The sequence below is a fragment of the Alternaria dauci genome, chromosome 2, assembly GCF_042100115.1.
Source record: "Alternaria dauci strain A2016 chromosome 2, whole genome shotgun sequence".
Lineage (NCBI taxonomy): Eukaryota > Fungi > Ascomycota > Dothideomycetes > Pleosporales > Pleosporaceae > Alternaria > Alternaria dauci.
The window spans coordinates 691608-714288 of NC_091273.1; the positions used below are offsets into that span (position 1 = coordinate 691608).

At 52.4% G+C, this 22681-nt stretch overlaps 8 protein-coding genes across 8 annotated transcripts; 3 read left to right on the plus strand and 5 right to left on the minus strand.

Moving 5' to 3' along the window:
• Positions 1-5653: 5653 nt before the first annotated feature.
• ACET3X_002310 (uncharacterized protein) lies at positions 5654-7869 on the plus strand (the record flags this gene model as incomplete). Its single annotated transcript, XM_069449038.1, has 2 exons — positions 5654-6238; positions 6286-7869. 2 exons carry the CDS (start codon positions 5654-5656, stop codon positions 7867-7869), a joined length of 2169 nt encoding a protein of 722 aa, XP_069308857.1.
• Positions 7870-8585: 716 nt separating this feature from the next.
• ACET3X_002311 (uncharacterized protein) lies at positions 8586-9755 on the minus strand (the record flags this gene model as incomplete). Its single annotated transcript, XM_069449039.1, has 3 exons — positions 8586-8906; positions 8956-9517; positions 9574-9755. The coding sequence occupies 3 exons, from the start codon at positions 9753-9755 to the stop codon at positions 8586-8588; spliced, it is 1065 nt and encodes a 354-aa protein (XP_069308858.1).
• Positions 9756-10486: 731 nt separating this feature from the next.
• ACET3X_002312 (uncharacterized protein) lies at positions 10487-11510 on the minus strand (the record flags this gene model as incomplete). Its single annotated transcript, XM_069449040.1, has 2 exons — positions 10487-11257; positions 11310-11510. The coding sequence occupies 2 exons, from the start codon at positions 11508-11510 to the stop codon at positions 10487-10489; spliced, it is 972 nt and encodes a 323-aa protein (XP_069308859.1).
• A 2558-nt stretch (positions 11511-14068) lies between these two features.
• On the minus strand, positions 14069-14614 carry ACET3X_002313 (uncharacterized protein; the record flags this gene model as incomplete). The annotated part of the gene is made up of 1 exon (XM_069449041.1): positions 14069-14614. One exon carries the CDS (start codon positions 14612-14614, stop codon positions 14069-14071), a length of 546 nt encoding a protein of 181 aa, XP_069308860.1.
• Positions 14615-15009: 395 nt separating this feature from the next.
• On the minus strand, positions 15010-15816 carry ACET3X_002314 (uncharacterized protein; the record flags this gene model as incomplete). The annotated part of the gene is made up of 3 exons (XM_069449042.1): positions 15010-15501; positions 15549-15746; positions 15796-15816. The coding sequence occupies 3 exons, from the start codon at positions 15814-15816 to the stop codon at positions 15010-15012; spliced, it is 711 nt and encodes a 236-aa protein (XP_069308861.1).
• Positions 15817-16393: 577 nt separating this feature from the next.
• ACET3X_002315 (uncharacterized protein) lies at positions 16394-16934 on the minus strand (the record flags this gene model as incomplete). The annotated part of the gene is made up of 2 exons (XM_069449045.1): positions 16394-16854; positions 16901-16934. 2 exons carry the CDS (start codon positions 16932-16934, stop codon positions 16394-16396), a joined length of 495 nt encoding a protein of 164 aa, XP_069308862.1.
• A 660-nt stretch (positions 16935-17594) lies between these two features.
• On the plus strand, positions 17595-19232 carry ACET3X_002316 (uncharacterized protein; the record flags this gene model as incomplete). The annotated part of the gene is made up of 3 exons (XM_069449046.1): positions 17595-17872; positions 17925-18323; positions 18371-19232. The coding sequence occupies 3 exons, from the start codon at positions 17595-17597 to the stop codon at positions 19230-19232; spliced, it is 1539 nt and encodes a 512-aa protein (XP_069308863.1).
• Positions 19233-19555: 323 nt separating this feature from the next.
• Positions 19556-22195, plus strand: ACET3X_002317 (uncharacterized protein; the record flags this gene model as incomplete). Its single annotated transcript, XM_069449047.1, has 3 exons — positions 19556-19597; positions 19739-19749; positions 19966-22195. 3 exons carry the CDS (start codon positions 19556-19558, stop codon positions 22193-22195), a joined length of 2283 nt encoding a protein of 760 aa, XP_069308864.1.
• Between the last annotated feature and the right edge of the window lie 486 nt (positions 22196-22681).

The following is a 22681-nucleotide window of genomic DNA, read 5'->3' on the forward strand; positions in this document are numbered from 1 at the left end:
GGATTTAAATCCCCTAAGAATTCGTGGAGAAGCCGGCTATTTCGCACGCTCTTCCTGCTCTTGCTAGGAGGCGTTTGGACGATAGCTCTTCTCATCACCTTTCCCTTTTGGGGAAGCATTCGGTACACGGCGACGCTGTTTCTACTCGGCCTTTTCTACTTCCTGTTCATCTCTGTATCCCTGGTTCTATACGCTTTCTATTTCTTCCGTGGTCAAACCACCAGCACAATCTTACCCTGCATCTCCAGCACGTGGTACAGGCTCTATACTGTGCTTCTCATGGGTCTCATGTTGGCTCTCATTGTAGTTGCAAGTATTGAAACGAACAGGCTCCCCACGGGGGTGTATACCAGTTCGAAGACGTCGGAAGAAATGGCATGTATAGACCCAGCTGGAGGTAGGTGGTGGGTGCCAATGCCGGAACCCAATCGATGGGTAGGATTCGTGACAGACAAGAATCCGGAATGGAATGGAACGACAGTAAAAGGCCTGCAGGAAATAGGATCGCAGAAGGAGTTCTGGATGTATAACTTTACCGGTTGGTGCTTGGGAGATTACAGAGACATGTGAGATGTTGAGTCTATGTTAGATCCATTAGTGTAGACAATAGCCTTGTTTCATCCTCAACACCAGTGTCGCCGTGTGCTTGAGAACTGATGTCGACGTAAATGAACTATGGAATGCATGCACATCGACGAGTGTAGAATGATGAGGCAAAACAGTCTAGTGCGATGACGTAATATCTCCCGGTCCGAAACAGTGGGGTTCAAGGATTGGGCCTGCCAGTGCTCACACGCCGCAGGTATACAGCAAACATTACGGTACCCTTGGCCAGCTCTCTCATGTCGCGCATGCTGAAAGACTTGTGATGCCAGCTTCTGCATGAATCAGCAGAGGGCGCCCACTATCCTGCCGAGGATTATCTGACTAGCCATTCATCACCTACAACTACTAATAACCCCACGTCTACACACGCAGCTTCTAGGAACGATGCCGAAATCCACAGACATTCCCTCCTTCGCCGCGTCGCAGCTTACGCTTCTCGATGCCGAGCTTCAAGCCGAGCTCTCCGAAACAAACGCGCTGCTCTCGTCGCACACGCCGACCGCCCTCTCACGCGCCGGTCTCGCGATCCTGAACCTTAACGTGTCTTCTATACGGACAGGTCTGGGCGGGAAGACGGTAGTCGAACTAGGGTTAGATTCGGCAGTTGTGGCTAAAGGCGAGAAGCCCGACATCCCGGAGCACGGCATACGTGTGGGTGATATAGTCGCGGTCCAGGACCAGCCTAGCGGGAGCGCAAGGAAGACGGAGAAGAAAGAGCTGGAGAAGAAGGGCGCTGAGGGGGTCGTGTTGCGGGTGCGCAGGGAGAATGTGGAAATTGTGCTGGACAAGGAGGACGCAGACGTGCCTACTGGCGGCAAGCTATGGATGTTAGTCTACGTGTCGTGGACGGTTGTATCACACGCGACAAGGCTGATATATGTACTAGAGTCAAATTGGCCAACGACGTCACCTACAAGAGGTACGTCTTTGCTGAATGCATTCTTTTCGTATCTGCCCGAACTTATACATGATAGGATGAACCAAACGATGAACAGGCTACAGAAGCTCGGAGATCAAGAGTACACGCCCTTCATGCGCGTACTCTTTGGCCAAGCATCGCCTACGCCTTTACCCTCAGACCTGAACGATCCGTCAAACCCTCTTCACAAGCTCGAATGGAACGATCCAGGACTCAACGACAGTCAGAAAGAGGCGATCAAATTTGCGCTAGCTTCGCGAGAAGTGGCTCTAATCCACGGCCCTCCCGGAACAGGCAAGACACACACCCTTATCGAGCTGATCTTGCAGTTACTCAAGCAGAACCTCCGTCTACTAGTATGTGGTCCGTCCAACATATCCGTAGACAACATCGTCGAGCGGCTGGCCTCCCACAAGGTACCTATGGTGCGCCTAGGACATCCGGCACGCCTACTGCCATCTGTTCTGAACCACTCTCTTGACGTCCTCACACGAACGTCGGAAGCAGCTGCCCTAGTCCAAGACGTCCGTAAAGAAATGGACGAAAAGCAATCGTCTATCCGCAAGACACGCAACGCCAAGGAACGTCGTCAGATCTATACAGAGCTAAAGCAGCTGCGACAAGAGTACAGGGAGCGAGAAAAAGGATGCGTGAACAATCTCGTGACTGGCAGTAAAGTTGTCCTCGCAACGCTGCATGGCGCAGGAGGCTTTCACCTAAAGGGCCAAGAGTTCGACGTCGTCATCGTAGACGAAGCCAGTCAGGCTTTGGAAGCACAATGCTGGGTACCTCTGCTGTGGGTCAAAGCAAGTAAGCTAGTGTTGGCCGGTGACCATCTACAATTACCACCCACTATCAAATCTCTCAACTCAAAGCAATCGAAGGTGGCCAAGAAAGATGCCAAGCAGAGCACCGGTAAGGATGCTCGCGCTGGAAAAGACAGCGCAGAGAAGCCTGCTGGCAAGTCGATCGATGGTATGACGCTAGAAACAACGCTTTTCGACCGGCTACTAGCTCTGCATGGTCCGTCGATCAAGCGTATGCTAACGACGCAATACCGCATGCATGAGAAGATTATGCGATTTCCATCCGATGAGCTATATGATTCCAAACTTATAGCAGCTGATTTTGTCAAGGACCGTCTGCTGAAAGATTTAAAGTACGACGTCCAAGCTACTGAAGATACACAAGAACCGCTAGTCTTCTGGGATACGCAAGGCGGCGACTTTCCCGAGAAGCTCGAAGACGAGGGTGTAATAGGCAAGGGTGGAAAAGGCATGAGTCTCGGCGATAGTAAATCTAACGAAGCAGAGGCGGCATTGGTCAAGATGCACGTCGGTAATCTCATCGATGCTGGTGTCAAAGCGGAAGACATTGCAGTGGTTACGCCATACAATGCGCAGGTACGCGTCTCTCTCTCACCCTTGCTCATCTTTCGTGCGCATAGCGCATCAACCCAAACATTCATGTAGATTGGGAGGGTTGACCGTTAACGTTGGTAGCTCGCATTGCTTGCTGGCATGCTTAAAGAAGCGTATCCTGGCATTGAACTAGGATCCGTCGATGGTTTCCAAGGGCGTGAGAAGGAAGCCGTCATTGTTAGTACGGTACGGAGCAACGCGGAGCATGAGGTGGGCTTCTTGGGCGAGAAGAGACGGCTCAACGGTACGTCAACGTCAACCCCACCGACTCGTCGCAATGTCGACGCATGAAGTTGCGGCTGCAAGCGTGTGCGACGGGCTAATGAAGGACTCAGTTGCAATGACACGCCCAAAGCGACATCTTTGTGTGATAGGAGACTCGGACACAATAAGCAAGTACGTACACATTCCATTCCTAATCCATGCCCCTGGCAACGCACGTCTTCCTTGTATGTCGCACACAATCGATCCCCCTCGTCGTCATCGCATATTTCGGTCATACCCGAGAACGTGGGCGTCGGGACATGTTCTCTGCGAATAAGCAAGTCTGAGACCCGCGTAACGCGAAACTACCGTGACACGCTCCCCTGCTGTGTCACACGGGAACCCCTCGTCGCCTACACTCAGACCACGCCCTCAGCATCGTGCTATACGGTGGAAGGGCTCTATACTGCGGCCATGGAAAAGTGGCTTGCATTGTTACTGACTTGATGAATGCATAGGGGGTCCAAGTTCCTCAAGGCCTGGATGCAGCACCTAGAAGACCACGCTGATCTGCGATATCCGAACTTGGCAGACGTTTACGTGGACCAAGAGAATGGCGGATGAGGGGCGTGAGTAAGCGAGGCTGTGACAATGCGTTGTTGCCGCGGGCTCCCAAACAAACAGTGTCGGAGTTGTAGTTCGCTACCAGGTTGGAGTGGGTGTGGGGAGAGGAGCTGGTCTCAGCGCCATGGTTTGGTTCGCAAGCGAAGCGCGATGCTGCAGCTGTAATATGTGGCGTGACTTTAGCCTGCAGTAGTTTCGCGTCAACGCGCGAGTCGAGACAGGCAGACTCGCGCCAAAACACCAACGCCGAGTGTCTTTGGCAAAAGTGGCATGCGGCAGGAGACTACGGTGGGAAGACGGCGAGGCGAGGCGAGGCTTGCATGCGTCTACATGCGCAAAAGAGAAAAGAGAAGACTCGGGGGCGCCGCACGACGACGGGGCAGATTGCGAGTAATGCGCTCATTCTTCGTCGAACCCTTGACGTGAACGGTGTCGTGTAGGATAAAGTGTGTGTGGTGGCGAGTCGTGACCATCAATCAATACATGGCGCAATCACTATCAGACTATCGATGTGTTCAGCGCGAGCGACGAGGTTCATTAAAACGGCGCCGAGAGCTGGCGACGTCGCTCCTCTCAACGTTTGTCCAGAACGCCTCGCTTATTGCCGACCAACCTCCCCTATTATTCACCTTTACATCAACACCCATGGCTACCAGCAACGCGTGCAGTAGAGGCAGTAGAGTACCAAACATGCGTGATGAACGGTGGTGTAGCTATGGGCTAGAGCGACGCGCCCCAATCAGCCCGTGGTCGGAGACAGTCCGCACACAGTCTCAAACACGTTAATGCAGGCTGATGCAAGGATTTGTGTTAGTATGTATGGCCGAGGGTCCATGACATGCGTCCTGGCATCCCCATGCATTCTCGCGCTCAGACCCGACGCGACAAAACGAGGGTTCCTATGTCGAACGCCTCGGTCAGTGCAGCAACAGCCGCTATTTCTAGATGCAGAAGGATTGACTCTGCGACGGCTTTACTGGGATTCCCAATGGCGTTTCTCCCCGTCAAGCGGTAGGTTTGGGGACATCGACAGGGTTAGCTGAGGTCGAAGACGTGTTGGCAGCATGTTTCAGACGGACTGAACGAGGTCATGGCCGAGCACGCCTGCGTCCAATCCAACGGGCTGTACTGTACTGTACCCAAAACCCCACGGCCCCATATCCAACAACATGCACGCTGTTCGTTCGCGCCGTGGTCCGACTTGTTGGCCTCTCATGCAACGCTTGTGCAGCAGCGATCACGCCTTTATTTGACAGCAGCCACCCCTCCCCAAGCCCCCGTTGTGTAGTGGTCAAAGGCAATGCCGGTCATACTGCTTGATTCGCACATGCGCTATCAATAATAGCCTCCTCCTTCCCGCCGCGCCCCCTCCATCCCACCGACCTTCCCCACTCTATTCGCACCCTTGTCCAGAGGTTACATGACGCTCTCGGTCTGATACATAGACCCTAAGAACGCCTCTCCCCCCCGTTCTTTTTGCTGCTGTTCCTGTTGCGTCGTTTGTGGCACGTCTCTATCGTTTAACCTCGTCGCTCTTTCTGATCGAGTTCGCTTCTTTTGACTCTTAGTGGGGGGCCATCGTTGTTAATTCTTTATTGCCTATTCTTCGCTTGCTTGCACCTATTTCAGGACGACGAGGAAACATTTGCCGCGCTTGTCGCTCCGGTCCGCCTCTTGCTTTGCTTCTTACCCATCAATACATTTCGCAACATCGGTAATGGTAGTAGAGAGCATCGCAGTCGCTGGGTTCATCCCGGTAATCCTCGCCTAGTCGCAATCTCCAGGACTCGTCCACATAATCGCATTCGCCAAACACCCAGAATCAAAAACTTCGCCTTGCATCCATATGCTCCAACGAGAAGGATTCGTCATCGCTGACATGAGTGCGTCGACACCGTCGCCATCGCCTTTGCAGCGCTCTAGCTGGAAAGCAGAGGCTATCAGAAGAGGGAACTTGAAGATTAGTGGGCCGATCCCAATCACCGAGGATATGCCGTTGAACGAAGAGGAAGAGAAAGAATACGCTGAAAACGGCGTGCTGGACCGAACATTGCAGCCGCAGGACGCGTCGGTAGATCAGCGTGAACGGCCGCAAACTCCGTCAAGACCGCTGCAATCACCCCCACCTGTACCCGAACAGCACATGTCAGCTTTGCGATCAAATCCGATCGGAGAACAGACGCAACGCGACGATGCCGTTCCTGAGCGACCCATCTCTTCAAGATCCCCACCGCAGGTGCGACAGTTGAACGAAGTACAGCGCGAAAGCGTCGTGCTGTCGAGTTCAATTGCATCGCCGACTCCCTTTCGCTCAACGCCAGAGAGCGCCAGTAAGGCTGCGCAAAAGAAGAAGCGCAAGAGCGGGCTCAGGAATGTATTTCGGAAGATGTTCGGGCGAAAGAGCCCGGACCGGGAAGATCACGAGGAAGAACCGATGCAGCGTGGTCATAGCTACCACCACAGCGTAAGTATGCAACAACAGTATCACACTCCAATTCTGACGACAAACAGGATCCTGGTCTGCTGAGATCGACACCACCGCGAGAACCGAGGACACCGCCTTCCGGTCCTCGCATATCAGATCTGCCCGTAGAGGAGCTGCAGCCATTGCACCCGCTAGGCCAGCATTTGCCGTATCCCATGAACGTGAATGCCCCACCAGCGAGTCCACCTAAGGAATATCTCACTTTCGATATGGATAGGCCCGATCTCGGTCGCCGGAGAGCGACACTACCCACTGTCCCAAGTGCTATCACTCACCGGCATAGTCTAGACGAGCCTCGAGAGAAGCTAGCGGCGTGGGATGAAAGGGCAGAAGAAGATGAGATGTCTCCCGGTATTGGTATCGCTGTGTCCAGCCCCACTCAAACGGTTGCCTCCAGGCACGACAGACGGCGATCGAGAAGTGCAGATGCTCTTCATAGTCTTGCCAAAGAACGCGCGTCGACGGAGCGAGGACGAAGTGCGGAGATTAAGTTCTGGCGGGAGAGCTACATGTCCGGCAGCATCTACAGTAGACCGCAAACGGCGAAGACGGTGGAGACCGTTCGCACCGTGCCGATGCAGGAGCCCATGATTCGTGAACCAGACAACGAATCATTTAACGAAATGAGCGCGACGCTCGTCCAGGCGGACGATTCGCAGACTCCGACTCCGATCACCGAAGAGCCGAGGCGCGAGCAGAAGCACGCTGAGGAACCTTCAGTTCCGGCGTTCAACTTTGGTGATCTGAAGAACGCGCTGTATGGGTCCAAAGAGGAGACCATTCCAGAGTCGCCTCAAGTTAGAGACGTCTCTCCACCGCCTCCGCCGCCAGCCAAGAGTCAACATCGCGTGCCCATTGAGGAGCGCGTTCAAGATCTCGAACACAGGTACTCCAACCTCGAATCACTTACACGCCGGATGTCATCTCGCAACAACCGGCAAACAATCATTCTTGAAAACGCACCCCGTAACTTGCGATCAAGGAACCGGAGTTCGTCCGCATCGGGTTCTCATTCGCGATCTCATTCCAGAGCAGCACCTAGTATTCACCAAGAGCCTATCCATCAACCAAGCAACGAGACTCTTGATTACGAGCCTGCCCCCGGTTCTCCAACTCTATCGGGAGCCCCCGTTCCCAGTACGGGCAGCAACGAGGAGCATGCGCGAGCGCTACGAAACGTGTACGGCGCGCTCAGACACGAAAGAGACGCTAGAAAGACATTGGAATCACAAGTCCGCACTCTCCAACACGATGTCTCTGATCTACATGCTCTAGTCAGCAAACTCATTGCTTCGGCGACCGCTACCTCGCCATCATATCCTACTCCTTCCCCCGACGCGTTGATCATCTCGAGCGAAGGAGATCAGCGGATAAGCTGCTCTACCCCACGAGCTCCGACGCATGACCAGAATGTGATTTACGGCCAAACCAGCCACGGCCGAGACCAACGATGGGGTAACGATGATGCAAGTATGTACTCTGAGGACCTGGCGCGGAAGCCGAGCTACGATGACGTCGCGACGCCAGACATATGGGCAACGCCCAAGGAAGAAGGGTTCGGCGGAAGTGGGTTTTTCCATGGTGAGGAGAGGGCAAGAGGATATGCTTGAGCCCTTTTTTTTTGATCGCTTGATGCGGTCTTGAGACGTGGAATGATGGGCAAAGGTTTTTCTCTTTCCTCTGGATACGGCAGAGTATGGCATGAACTTTGCATGTTTGTAAGATACCCCCGCGTGGGCGTTGACCTGGCGCGCACGCTTCTCTTTGTTAGCGACTTCTTTTCTTGTGTTTATGGTTTGATTTAGCGAGTCAGCGTATGGAGATGCAAGCATTCTTGATCAGTTGTGTATTTTTGTGCTTAGACAATGTGATGGTGGGTTCGCTGTAAGTTGTATGAGCTGAAAGATAATACTCGTCGTTTGAATCGCACATTTGTATGTGCATGACCGTAAAGCCATATTGTAGTTACCATGCGCTGCAACACGTGGTACCGCGAACTCTTCAGAACTACTCATACTTGGTGATCGACTAATGGATCAATAAGTGCGTGAGTTAAAAGAGCAGAATGATTATTTGATGGCTGAGAGATAAGCCGCAAATACCACCTAACATTCCAATATACATTCATCAAATTCCATATCATACGGCACAAGAATGAAACTACATGTGAGTTACTTCATTAATTAATCATTATTATTTGTGTGCTCGCTTGTAACGCTTCAAAAAAATCTTCTGCCAACATTGAATACTTCTCATACAATCATTACTGATCCCCACTTGTCGACGTAGGGAGCATAGATGGGACCCCTGTCCTCTCAAAAGCAGATCAGACAGGTCCATCGAGATAAGTCCTTCCGTTGTTGCCCACGTAAGAGCTATCCCTCTCATCCTTGACGACCTCTGGCACTTGCTCACCCTGGCGGCCAAAGCTCCAGGCGCCGAGAAGTACCAAAGCGAAGATGCCAAGATCGCATAGCTCGCCGAAGATGATGAAGAGAAAAGCGAGGGCCTGGTTTGTAGTGCGCGAGTAGCTGTTTACGTTCCTGTAGATGAGCACCAGCTGCGCAATGGAAAAGGCGTTGCGGACCCAGACGATAGGCGTAACGAGGAAGACGAAGCGGGTAAGAATGGACTTTGATGAGCGGGTCTGGAAGGTGTCAGCAGATTCTTATGCGTATAAGAGAGAGTGAACTTACACCAGTGAGACCATTCTTCTTAATACCAATCCAGCACAGCACTGCCTCAACCGTTGCACTAGTCGAAGCTGCAATAACAACAGAGACGTACGTGACATACAAAGTTTGGACAATGTAATCACTGCGAACCAAAGTCGGGTAGGCAAGCGCACTGTTGCCGCTACCGCGCCTTGCAAGACCGACAGCCCAACTCGCGAATCCAAGAGCAAGGATGGCCAACATCCAGAATCCGTTCAACGCCCAAGATACAACACCGGGTTCCTTGATACCGGTACCGTTGTTCTGGACGTGGTTGGCGTGGATCCAGATGGCGCCTACAATGCATGCGTTCATGATGATCAAGGCGCATTGGTAGAGGAAGGAAAGGATGGAGATGATCTTTCCGTATTGGATGGAGTCATCGTAGCCGAAGGGTGCAGTGTATTGGGGATATGAGTAGGCGGGGGTGATGTGGAAGGGTGAGTTCAGACGGGACTGAAGGGCGACGATGGAGGATTGTGTTGCGTAGGCTACCATGAGGGTGAAGAGACCGGTAATGAGGAAGACATGAGTGCCCATAGAGCTAGTTTGCATGTCAGTAGATGTTACGTTGTGGTAAAAGAGGTTGGGAGATTGTACCTGTGTCCCTTCTCGATTGACCTGGTAAACCTCATAAATATCCATGGGCGACCTGATCCGCCGACAAGCCGACGCCCGAACAGTGCGAGGGCCGCCAGGAGGAGAAGGATGGAACTTCCTGCTGTAACGACATGGAGGGAGAAGATGGCCTGGACGGCGCTGGTGGTGTTTGTGATGGCCATTGTGTGAGCTGGATGGGTGCGCAGGACAACGCCTGGGCGAGATTAATTCTTCAGATTATTTTGCTACACTGAGTCTTTGTCTCTGGATGCGAACACAAGGGACTTTATCACATCAACCAAATCTATGCGGTCATACCTCACAAGCCCAGGCCATGACGACGAGTTGCTGTCAAACTCTAACAACATTGACGTGCATCGAGACCAAGCAACCTTCTGGCCTGGCATTTAGCCATGTGACTAAATGTAGCCTCCACGGAGATCGTGCAATGAATGGGTACGGTGTGAGTCGCGATGTAGCGCTGAGCTTGGTCGAATGACGTTTAGTGGCGCGGAGAGTTCGGGATGACGTCGCTAGCCAATAGCACAAGCAACACCGCCATCGTAGCCAGCTGCTTTTCTGTCTGAACCCTTTATTTGAGTTTTCCTTCTTGGGCACCGAAGATCGTCGCGCTCATGATGGATGGTGTCATCGTGGTGGGGATGGAAAGGCGGGAGATGTGTTCGCTTGCAGCAGGATCTGCCCAGGGGGTTTCTTGCTTGTGGGCTCCGTGTAACCGTGGTGACGCGCTAGCTAGTGGGCGCATGATGCGCGATGGCCCTCGAAGCAGGATTTTCAAGGCGGTGGGAAGAAAGACAACAATACTCAAAGTCTGTGTGTATCGAGTGAACAATCTTCGAGCGCGTGGATCGGTGAGTCTTCGATAATCGATGACGGGCTGATGCCCAAGCCATCAATCGCTCTTGCCAACTCCAACCACCCTCCCACTACCTCTGAGTCCCAGCTCTTCGGGTGTCATGAATCGCCGCACGGACTCTATATCATTTCTGCCACCGCTTTTGCGCTTGCCATGTTGCGCCTGTTCGTAGTCGTCTTTATGCAATCCACATCCAAAGATGATAAACAAACATACGAGAACGAACAGCGCCATGACTGCAAGAATGAATATGAACACAGACCAGACACCAGAGCTGATGTAGTCGACAAAGGATGACGAAGCCGAATTGACGATATGTGTCGCCGTGCCTTTCTTGCCGTTGGCGTCCCAGTCGTGGAACCACATGTGCATCTTCATCGGCTTCTTGATATCCTTACGTGGAACGAGTGAAGCACGGACGATCTCGTATGCGCTTGCATAGTCGCCAGCTGAGAGCAAAGGACGCTGTAGCAGCACGACTTCCAAAATCTTCTGCTCTTCCTTGTCCATGATGACGGTAAGATGTGGAGAGGTCAGATCAGTCCATATCTCCATGACATCGAAATAGAATACTAGCGCGTTTGACTCTTTCAGACGACGCAAGGAGTAGGAGTAGGAAGCGCCAAAGTAAGCGCCGCCAAGGCTGTCGAGCTGATTGGAATCAACAAGCTTAGCGATATCGTCCCCCGATGTGTCCAGTAAGACTTGGTTAACATATATCCGTGGTAGGATCTTTGAGTTTGCTAGCAGTGGTGCGTTGTTGATGCTCAAGTGCGCGGAGTCGTAGGGGAGAGAGATGTTCAACAGCTGGAGAATGTCAGCCTGCAAATTCGTTCCTATGAGGGCAAGATGAATCTACCAGAGCGTTGTCATCCTTCCGCTCAGTCCATGGCGCATTACTGCCTTGCGATGTGTCCTGGTAGAGAAACGGGCAGCCAATGCATGGGAGCTTGGCAATCACGTTGTAGCCTTCCGCAACGGTGGTGATCTCCGGTGCAACTTCCGCAGCTACGTATCGTACGATCGCGAAAGCCGCAACTAGAGATGCTATCTGGAACATCATAATACACAATCCAAAGATCCGGCTGAAGTGATGTTGCAGGTGTTGACACGTTTGAGCGGAGTGTATGTAAGCCGAGGCGGGGCGACACCCTGGATCATGTGAAGGCGTGAGTTAGCGTGTTTGGAATACGAGGTGCATCATTACCATTTCAGTTCTTCATAAAACGTGTGATGCTGGCTTTTAGTTGCATGGTACAAGTACACCGAGTTTCGAAATAAGTTTTTACTAGAATTTGCTGTACTCATTAATATACACATTCACTCTCACGACCACGGTCGTGATGCTGGTGGACTTCACCAATTTGTGATTAGTTTTACTCGCTAGGACTCGTCCAGTTTTTTAATCATTTATTTCTAAATCGTAGCCCCTCTCAACCTTGTTCGCTAAAAGAATCGCTCTAACTCTTGTCCTTAACAATTAGGCGAGGGCTTGTCTAGTTCGTGCTCGTATTCGCAGGTGCAGCGCAAGCTGGAAAAATTCTATAGTGGTCGTTCGGATCAAGTTAAATCATACACATTTGCTCTCGAGGTTTGGCCCCTCAAGCGCCTCGCAGTTCTTCCCTTTTAGTGAACACCCAAGAATCAACATTGTAAACGCCTGTATCCGGGTTCTTGCATCATGCCAAGCTACTCTCCTGCACATAGCGAATTCGTAAATGCAGTGAGAGTTCATCTTATCTTGTCGTTCACCTCCTTCTCCTGTTCATTGACGCCGTTCTCCCTCATCAACATTTCCATGATTTCATTATCGTCATGATCGTCGTACGTATCGCATTGTGTTTCCAGGTGCTCCATGCCAGGTGCTCCTGAACAAACCTCCGCTGTGTTACCCGCTACATCCAAATCCTCAGCGTCCATATTCCTCGACAGTATAACGCGAATCTTCATACACGCCGAGAGCGCTTCTTCGCCTTCCTTGTTCCTAAGATGTTCTTCGATGTCGCCCAACTTCTCCAAGATTCGCGCGCGATCCGTGGTCGGACTAAGTGGCTCAAGTCTAGGGTCCAGTTTAGAGCGATTGGAAACGACGAGAGCGCCAACCTCAATTATGCGCCTGCTTCGTGAGATTTCGTCAGAGCATGTCATGTGTCGAAACACCGGGTCTTCTGAGTAGACTGTATGAACAGCCGTGCTAGTGCGGTCGTAACCAGTACGGCAATTCAGTTCTTCAACGTCGGCCAACTCGTTCAGTGGTGTGCCAATGGGGGTCGGCAACAGGCCGCCTACCAATGAGTCACTGTAGATATGATATGGTGTACTTGTTGGATTTGGCGGTTTGCCTCTTGGCGCGGGACCTTGACTTGCACTCCTTCCGTGCTGATAGTATAGACCATTCCCTCTCCTGTCTTCTGGTGTACTCGATTTCGCGCGTGGTGCTTGAAGGCGAACGAAAGTTGGATTGTTGATACTGCTTGCAGCGATTCGATTCGCGTCACTGGTACTCAACGATCGACGACGATGACCGTAGCACTGTGTCGGCTGTGCTGGGTAGTGGTAGGCATTGTTCGTTCGAGATCGTACAGGCCGAGGACGGTGATTGTAGTCTTGCCGATCGATTATTGCTGGGTAAGCTCGTTGCAGCTCAAGTGGGTACGGGTGTGGTGAGTTTGGCCCAGGGGTTGGGTAAGTTGGGGTATGCTGGCCGAAGTCGTAGTTAGAAAAATTGGGCGTCGAGGTTGCGGAGGGATTTGATGAATCAGCAGGTACAATACTGTCTTCATCGTATAGAAAGCCGAGCTCATTGAATACGTCGCTATGGTTTGACGTGAAGACAGGCTGTGCTGAACCAGCCGGTCCAAACAATTCTTCAAAGTCGGCCTGTGAGAGTTGTTGGTCCTGGTTCATCGACGCAAAGAACGGATCGGCAGCTGTGCAACTGAGCGGCGTGCTTGTTTGAGACATCCTGTTGTGCTCGCTTCACCCCAGCAGGTTTGCAATATTGAGTAAAGCGCAAATCTCAACCACAATATGTGGTCTACCGATACGCGAAGGATGTTACACAAGAGATGGGAGGCTGCGTAAACGATGGCCAAATATAATTACTGTATCTTCCTTCCGTTGGCCTGAGCTGAGACAGACGGACTTAGAGGGTTTGGTGAGCGTAGACGGCGGCGCTGGAGAGGGCGAATAGACGGACACCTGCGTACGGGACACGGTCGCTAGGCAAACATCGCTCCTGTACATGTAGGCCAGTGCCAAAATGAAATGGATGCTCTGTCAGTATCATGTGAGAACAGAGTGTGTTTGCCATGCCCGCGGTAGAAACAATCAGCTACAACATTTTGGAGACATCGGTCAGTGCGGACCATGCTCTTCCAGTCAGCCACATTGCACACACGGTGTCTTGCGACAAACCCGCAGGGCTGAGGCGCATCTGGACATCTGATAGTGGTATCCACTGACTACTGTTTTGAGCCGAGATAATGATTTTCCAACCTCATCGCTCTTCCGTCTTCATTAGGGCATCCAAGTCGTCGCGTCATGAACCTGATGCTCCACCATATCTTACATCCATAGTATACAGGCAAAACAGGATCTCGGGACCCAGGTATATGTTCACTCCTTCTTCCCACCATCGCCTTTCCCTTTCTTATCCCAATTCCAAACCTCCCAGATCTGTTCAAAGATCATGTCCCCATAACTCTTTCCCTCCTCGATCGCCTTCTTCTCTTCCTCGAGTCTTCTCTCTTTCCACCCTTCCTCCTCATCACCCATCCATATTTTCCCCAGTATACTCTTCTCTTGTCCCTCCTTGCGCTCCAGTGTCTTTCTACTCTTCTCCCTCTCCTCCTGCAATATCTTCTGCATCTCTTTGGCGCGTTCCGTCGGTAGTTCCATTGTTCGCATCGGGCTGAGGTTTTGGACGAGGCCGCGGCCTGTACGTAGGGTTATGAGGTGGTCGGCTGAGAGGTAGAAGCCGATTCCTAGGGAGAATGTGTAGAGGTCTAGTTTTCGGGGCGGCATGGCGGCGATTATTGGACATAGAACAAGGCCGCCGATGGCTAGGTTGCGTGTTATGCGTTGGTAGCGGGCTTGTTGTTCGAGGGCTAGGCGTTCTTCTGGTGGTATGGGCATATTTTGTATGGGGGTTGGAGTCGCCATCTTGGAGTTTGTGGTTGCGCGGTCAAGTTCAGATGCAAAGTATAGGCCGGCAAGTAGTTTGCGCACGTCTTGTAGGTCGACTTGACGTCTGGACAAGGTGATGGCAGGGCAATTCAGCGGGCGCGACGTCGAAAAGTTCAATGATGCAAAGACGGCGGTTAGCTCCCGCCTCGGCTGCAGCTTCCTCTTCGGAGCGGAGGTGCTGCGGAGAACTCGAAGTGAACGCAAGCCATGTGCAGTACATAAGAAATATGCATTAGAACTGTGTATAAGCCGAGTGCGCCCTGAAATGCGCGGTCGTCCAAGTCCCAAGTCCATTCCACCATTTTCCCTGTCCTGGCCCCCCATGCACAACCGATATCTTACAACACGCGCCTGCTTGCATCTATATTTTGTTAACGGTGAAACTTCCGCCTCTTGACATCAACTCTGTCTTCGAATCGTGGATCCTGTTCTCTCGCTGGCTCATCCTCTTTCCTTTTGCCCAGCCCCTCGAAAGCTCCACTGCTCCTCAGCCGTTTGGTTGGGGTTCTTTCATGCTCACTCGCACTATATCCGCCTTTTGACCCTTCCTCGTCTGTACCGGCTGGCCCTTCTGACGTGGGCTCCTCCTCGTACGAATCAAACTTTCGCTTCTGCGCCGTGCTCGGAGTCTGCATCAAGCGTCGTAAGCGGTTCTCTTGCAGCCGCCTATTCACTTCCTCTGTGACATCGACATGTTGAACAACATATGTGTCTTCGATCTTTGTTCGCTTTGCGCGTGGCGTCGCTGACTGGTCTACGAGAGGAGATATGGCATGGGCGCTAGGAGTCGGGGTCTGCGCAACCGGGGTCTCTGCAGGACGCTTCGCGCCTTCGATACTGAGGCGCTTGTTTGAAGTCTTGACCTGTCGCGTGTGAGTCTGGCATTTCGGGCGCATCTGGCATAGCACACCTTCTTCTTCTCAGCCAGACCCTCGTCCTCGAGCTGGTCCCTAAATCTCTTCATGTCGTCCTGCAATCTGCCTGACTTGTTTCGCAGCGATAAAAGGTCCGCGGAGAGCCAGTCCGGGGCATTGTGATCCGTCGCATCGAGCGTCTCGTTGAGAAACAGTAGTTGTGCGCGCAAATGCTCAATGTGTTTGTCAAAGTCCTGAAGATCGAATGAGAAATGTGATGGAAGTGGTAATCATGTGAATTACCTCGAGCGACAGCTTCGCCATTTTAGTGGCAGTAGCTTGAAGACGAACAAGGACAGAGGCTTGCAGGAGACTTGAACATTAGTTGCAGAGTCCCGAGCACTTGGACCCCCAGTTCCGATCGGAACCGGAACGAGCATTTTGGGATCACGCCTCTTAACCACCAAGGAGCAACATGATAGGTGGAGACTAGGATTAGATAGGTGCATGACGCTAGTTCCGGACTGCTGAAAACTATTCATACAATGCTGAGGTTGTAATTATGATGGCAACTTTAGTAGTCGGTATGCCTCTTGCCTCATACCATCCTGTACATACATGATATTGCATGCCTCCATGTGATCTCCCGTCCTTCATGAACACTCACTCTGCATACGGCATGGCTGAAGATCGCACTTCTGGTTCAAGTTACTTGCATCGCGCCACTGCTGCTATGCGTCGAAGACCAAGCTCCGTGTCCATGGAAGCGAGGCGCCGGCAATGTGAAGGATTGTTCTCCTCTTGTTGTGGGCGCATGCGACTCCCACCTTTGGACTGGGTACCTAGGTAGATTTCGCTATTGGCGAACGGCGGAAAGACAAATTGAACAGTCCAGCCATACTCAACCTTCGTCTTCGCCAAATGTAAGCTTGACAGCTTTGGTCTTCTTCTTGGGCTTTTTCGCAGGTTTTGCGTCCGGCTTCTTCACGCCTGTCTCTTCGTCCTCCTTGCTCTCGCCCTGATCTTCACCGATGATTTTTCCTGCCTTGCGCTTCTTTCCATTTGCGCCAACTTCAGCAATCTTGTCTTTTGATTGTGAGGTAGAATCGCCGTCTTTCTTCTTCCCAACCTCATCGGCGGCCGTCTCTTCCTCTTCTTTACCATCTTTACCAGAGACGAGCGCATCATACTCCTCTTTGCTTAGTGACTGGTTTGTCTCTTCCATGACATAAGTAGGTGCGTCATCCTCGTCGTCGTCTTTCTTCATCCTTTTGTTCCTGGCGATGGGATGTTCATGACGAGCCGTGTCACCACTGGTGAGCTGGCCACGCAGGCGTTGCAAGAAAGCTGGCTGTGAATTGTCTGTGACAAGTTAGCAGTATCGCAACGCTGGAGTGAACGCGCTCACCGAAATGGAGGTCCTTTGCTTTGAAGTTACTCATGGTGATTGCAATGCAAGGGATGCCGACACGACATGCACGTAAGGCCTAGATTGGACGCCTGGCTGAATGTCGTGTCGATCGCTTAGCGGCAACTTTCCGTGCGGCTACTCCAACGCCTTGGCTGTGGGGATCCTTGGGATATACTTTCAATCTACAGTTTCTATCTCAGAGTCGGTTCACACTCGTCCAGCCCCCGAGTTGCATTGGCGTGTGAAGGTGCATTCCCAGAATGTATTGGTCCGCTGCACCTGCTATCAGTGTCTGTGCTAAAGCGCTTGGCGCGTCACCACCGACAGGGAACATGTCAACTAGCACATCTCGAAACGCATACGCAATCGTCGGCCGCTAATAATTTACATTCAACGACCCTTTTCCCTCCTTTTACTCCGCCAGGGTCACAATCTTGAGCCTATCGCGCCAGTGACCAACCACCCACCATTGTCGCACGCCCATCTGGAGTCACGACCCACACGCTCGTTATCGATCAAGCTCCCCAGCTTGAACACGTCGCCCTTTCCTCGTCCACAGCCGTCGCGCTCATCTACCACTCTCCTAAACGCCACGAACTCACTTCGCACCGCCTGCGACTGGTCCATAGAGGGACAGAACTGCCATTGGCAGGGAACACATTTCAGGAGCCGCCATCGCTAGGGCGCCACTATGGGCTTCTTGCAAGATATGACGAAGAGGCTACAGACCTCGAAAGACAAGATGGACACATTTGACGACCTACCGCGCCGCAACGAGAAGACCTCGTCGCGGCTGTCCTTCTTTCGACGTAGGATACGACTGAAGGGGAGCTCATCCGTCTCGATACCTCTGGGCCTGGTGCTTCTGTTCCCGTGTCTCGTTATAATAATAATCATAATCCTGTTCGTAAAGTCGCCAGACTCGCAGGGCATCATGAACATGCCAGCTGGCGGCCCACCATCAATAAGGTAAGAGGATTTGCTCTCCCACAGCACGGAACCAGCAACTAACATTGCGCAGGCGGATAAGCGAAAAGTACGACAAGCCATTCGCAGTTGGCTGTCTCGAGCCACAGGTCAACGGACCCCGGGCAAACGCCGCAATCGTAGTCCTGGCGAGGAACAAGGAGCTAGAGGGTGTCATACAGTCGGTCAAGTCGCTGGAGAGACACTTCAACCGGTGGTTTCACTACCCATACGTCTTCCTCAACGACGGAGATTTCAACGAGACGTTCAGAGAGACTGTTTTAAGCCACGTCAGTGGTTCGGTCGAGTTTGGCAAAATACCTCCAGAGCAATGGGGCTTCCCCGACTGGGTAGATCCAGAGGTTTACAAGGAGGGAATCGCCAAGCAAGGTGACCGCGCCATCATGTACGGCGGTATGGAGAGCTACCATCACATGTGCCGGTTCTACTCAGGGTACGTTTTCGAGCACCAATTGTTCTGTCTTCCACTAACATCCGCAGCCAATTCTACAAACACGAGCTACTCGCAAAGTATGAGTGGTATTGGCGTCTCGAACCCGAAATCAAATTCTTCTGCGACATCACATACGATCCGTTTATCCACATGATTCGAAACAAGAAGACGTACGGCTTCACCATTGCAGTCAAGGAACTGAGAGAGACGGTGCCCAACATCTGGAGATACGCGTCAGCATACAAGCGGAACAACAACCTGACATCGAAAGGCATGTGGGAAATGTTTGTGGAGAAGCCGGAGAAGAAGGACGAGGAACTCAAGACCGAGCCTAAGAAGAAGAAGAGTTTCTTTCCTCAGGATATCATGGACACCGAGTTCGGCACAGAGGCCATGCCGGACATCCACCCCGAAAACATGGAGGGCGAATCATACAACATGTGTCATTTCTGGAGCAACTTTGAAATCGCCAATCTCAACTGGTTCCGGAGCAAGGAATACAACGACTTCTTCGAGCTGATGGATCGTAGCGGTGGCTTCTGGATGGAGAGGTGGGGAGATGCGCCTATCCACTCGCTGGCCGTTGGAGCACTACTTGGCCCTGAGGATATTCACTACTTCCGCGATTTCGGATACCGGCATACCACGATTCAGCATTGTCCTGCCAATGCGCCCGCACGACAGCTCACGCGCGAGCCATACCTAGAGAAGACAACACTTGACGAGACGGAGCGACTGGAAGAAGACAAGTACTGGGCACAATATGACCCTGTCAAAGAAAACGGTGTCGGCTGTCGCTGCAGATGCGACACGGACATTGTCGACGTTGAAGGCAAAGAAGGGTCATGTCTTACGGAGTGGGTTGAAGTTGCTGGAGGCTGGGCATCGCCTGGACCAGACGGGCCATGATCTCTTCTCGCGTGGTATTATATCAGCTTCGTGCTATTGTTTTGCGGGAGCATCAGCATGTACTGCTTTTTCGAGTAAGGCGTCAGGTGTTGGTATTGCATACGGGTTGGGCAGCCCTTCACTAGAGTATCAGGACTACGGGGGCGTCGTGAAAGCGCCTGCTGACTGCGCATATTGGTAGATGCAGCACACGAAAACGAAAACGAATAAGTCGAAAACACTAATATTGGTCTGGCTGCCGTGAATCAGTCACTGCGCTGTGTGTGGCTCCGTGATCGCCCGCAGTCGGAGAGCGCCCACTTGATTGTATGCACATGTGAACCATGTCCCGTATCTTATCGCTTACTTACTACATGGCCTGCGGGGTATATCCCCATTGGCATCCCACCTAAGCACCTAAGCCCTACCGTCCCATCAGCACCCTGTCGTCACCACAACTCGCACTTGCTTGATGATTCACTCACATTCACTGCGAACATCTCAAGCAGACGTTGAATTATCTACAGTGCCCAACTTGGTATGTGTGCTGTTATCTGCCCCGCGCGGTCTCCACTCCTCCCGAAGGCCCCCATACGCGCTTCGCCCGCAGCTAGTTAGGCAGCGTCCACCTGGTGCCCACCACAACCACCTCCCCTTGGCCGCTCCGCCTCCCCTCCTTCACCACACTCGCATCTCTCTGAACCTCTGCGCACTCACTAAGCGTTCCATGAACACGAGCTAACATGTCCTGCAGCGAACCTGATCAGTCTCAAGATTTAGAGTTCCCTCCGGTTCAAGTTGATCGCTCACTTACTAGGCTCGATCTTGAAACACTCATGATGAGGTCGACGCAACGTCGGCAGCCAGAAGAGGCGGGCAGCACCCTCGATGACAGCAGCTATGATCTGCTGGGCGACGGCATCATTGACATGTCCGACGACGAAGCACACACTGAGTCCATCGCGTCCACCGACGGTCCTACCCCAGATGACACGTCCGACGACTTCAGTGATGACGACGCCGAGTTCGAAACGGGCGAGCGAGGCCTACAAGATAGCACGTACTCCTCGCACGCCGAGCACCACGAGCACCCCGCCCAAGTACATCCCATACTGTCCGGCGAAGACTCTAGTTTGACAGAGGTGCCCCCATACCTAAGTGGCAGCATGAGTTCAAGGCATTTCATACTCCACGAGCGAGCCACAAGCAATGCCGGTGTAATCCAAGGAAGCAGTGTCATAAAGAGCTCAGCGGGTTACACAGACGAGCTTCCGCCCGTGTTCCAGCGTTATGGTTGCAAGGAGATCAGGTTGTCGGTCAAGGCAGCCTTGTCTCACCAACCTCTTACCACGCCCGACACGTACCGCATACTTTACATTGGTAGTGGAAGGTGGGCAGAAGGCACCATCACGTCCAAGATTGGCGCGGCACTCGCTGCCTACCCTAATACCTCGAAAACAGTCATGGTCCGCGGCCAGGTCGAGCCATACGCTCCAGTCCCGCATACTGACCGTTGTGTCAAGATGGAGATCCGCAAGTCTGGCCAGAAGTCACACGTTGTCGTGGTCATCGAAGATGGTCGCCAGCTCGTGTTCGGTTCTGGCGCGTCTGCTCGCTCGCCAGATCAACCAGACCTTGTCGTCCTATGCCACCCAAGCGTCCCTGACCACACTGCTGACAAGCAAGATCTTGCATCTGCCAAGGAAGTATTTGATCGCGAAGCAATTCCATGCATCGAACTTGCTGAGACTAACCCATTCGGGGCTGGATCTTCTGTTGACGAGAACACGTCGTTGCGGTTATGCGTAGAGGGCCGGGAGAACCCAAACACTGACTACGAGCTAAAGGAAGTGCTGCCTCTTGACATCCACCAATTCGACCAACTTGAGCCATCCCAGCTTAATCGCCATCTCGCACTGATCAGTCCTCATCTAGCGACGGCCCAACAGGCAAAGGCTCCCACTGCCCGTAAATCGTGGCTCGGCGACAAGACCCATGCCAATGTGAAGAAGATCAGTCCGCATTTACACTGGGCCAGGTGGCTAGTATCTGCCATTGTTCTTTTCGCCCTCGTTCCTGCACTGCTTCAGCGTACAGCCTACCTTCCTATGCTCTACGAGAAAGTATCGCAGATTCAGTCGGTGTCACCAGCTGTGACTGAGACGCAGAGCATCATGTCCACAATCACACCCATAGCGGCAGTGTCTTCAAGCGCGGCTCACTCCCCATTGTCATCTTCTACTTCAACTCCGGCGGCACTTCAAGGAGGGCTCACCATCGTTCCCCCTCAGCAGAAGCAGCCTAACCGAAAGCCAAAGGCGAAAACCGACCAAGTTGCACGTTTCGAGATTCAGACCACTGGGGACCATCAGTTCATTTTACGCCCTTCAAAGGCATTTACCTCAAGCCGGAAGAAGCCTCAGCTCCAGATTCATGTTTCTCGCCAGTCTGAAGAGGTTCCAGCCCGCTACAACCGAACCATCACTGGCGAGTACATTGTCGATCTAGAACAGCAATACCGCTTCGACAAGTTCAACGTCAGTATTGCTACACACTCAAAGCCTCTTCTACGGCAGTCGTTTGAAGTGATGCTGGGACATAACAAGAGCGCACTGGGTCAATTCCTCGACACCGCCAAGTTGAACATGTTCGATACACAGATCGCCCTTCTCAACGTCTCAGCTACAACGGCACAAGCTATGCAAGCGTACATGGCTGACTTTGATGCATACGCTTCAAAACAACTGCAAGAAACTAAAAACCGACTGGAGGTGAAGATGCGACGGGCAAGGCGGATCCCAGAAGCTACATGGATGGGGTTACGAGAGGTAACGGCACCGGTGCGGACGTCGTCAGCGATGAAGAGGGCTAGGATGAATGCTCTCCGCGTCAGGTGCAAGATGGAAATGGCTGCAGGTCTGTCTGCCAGGGAAGATGGCGAACAGCAGAGCTGGGCCTGTGCAAAGGTACGAGGAGGGGCATAAGAGAGGCGGGACGCAGTGGAGGATTTGTTTCGCTTCCTGTACTGTTTTCTTTTGTTTATGCGGCGGCGTATGTAGGACTCGCGGGCAAACATGACGGTGCAGAGTTATACCCATGGGACTTGATCGGGACACTGGGATGTATGGTGGTGTGACTAGGAGTCGTAGGCTTGTCAAATTCATCATTACAATAGTGGGTCTATAGTAGCTTGTTGACTGGCACACAGCCTTGCCCCGTTGTTATTGCAATTGTACGCGCATGTGACATGTATTTTCTTTTTATCATGTGAGCAGCCGACATGAGGACTGTTGGCAAATATGGGATGGTGCACCATGTGTCAATTGTGACGGCGCGATGGGCAGGGATGTCACGCACGTCCCTGAACCCAACCAGGTAAGGCGCGTTCTGGAGGGGCATCCCACTTCCTCAATTTCCAGGCAGGGTGTTGACACAAGAACCCACAAACAACACACCCCTCACCCAACAAG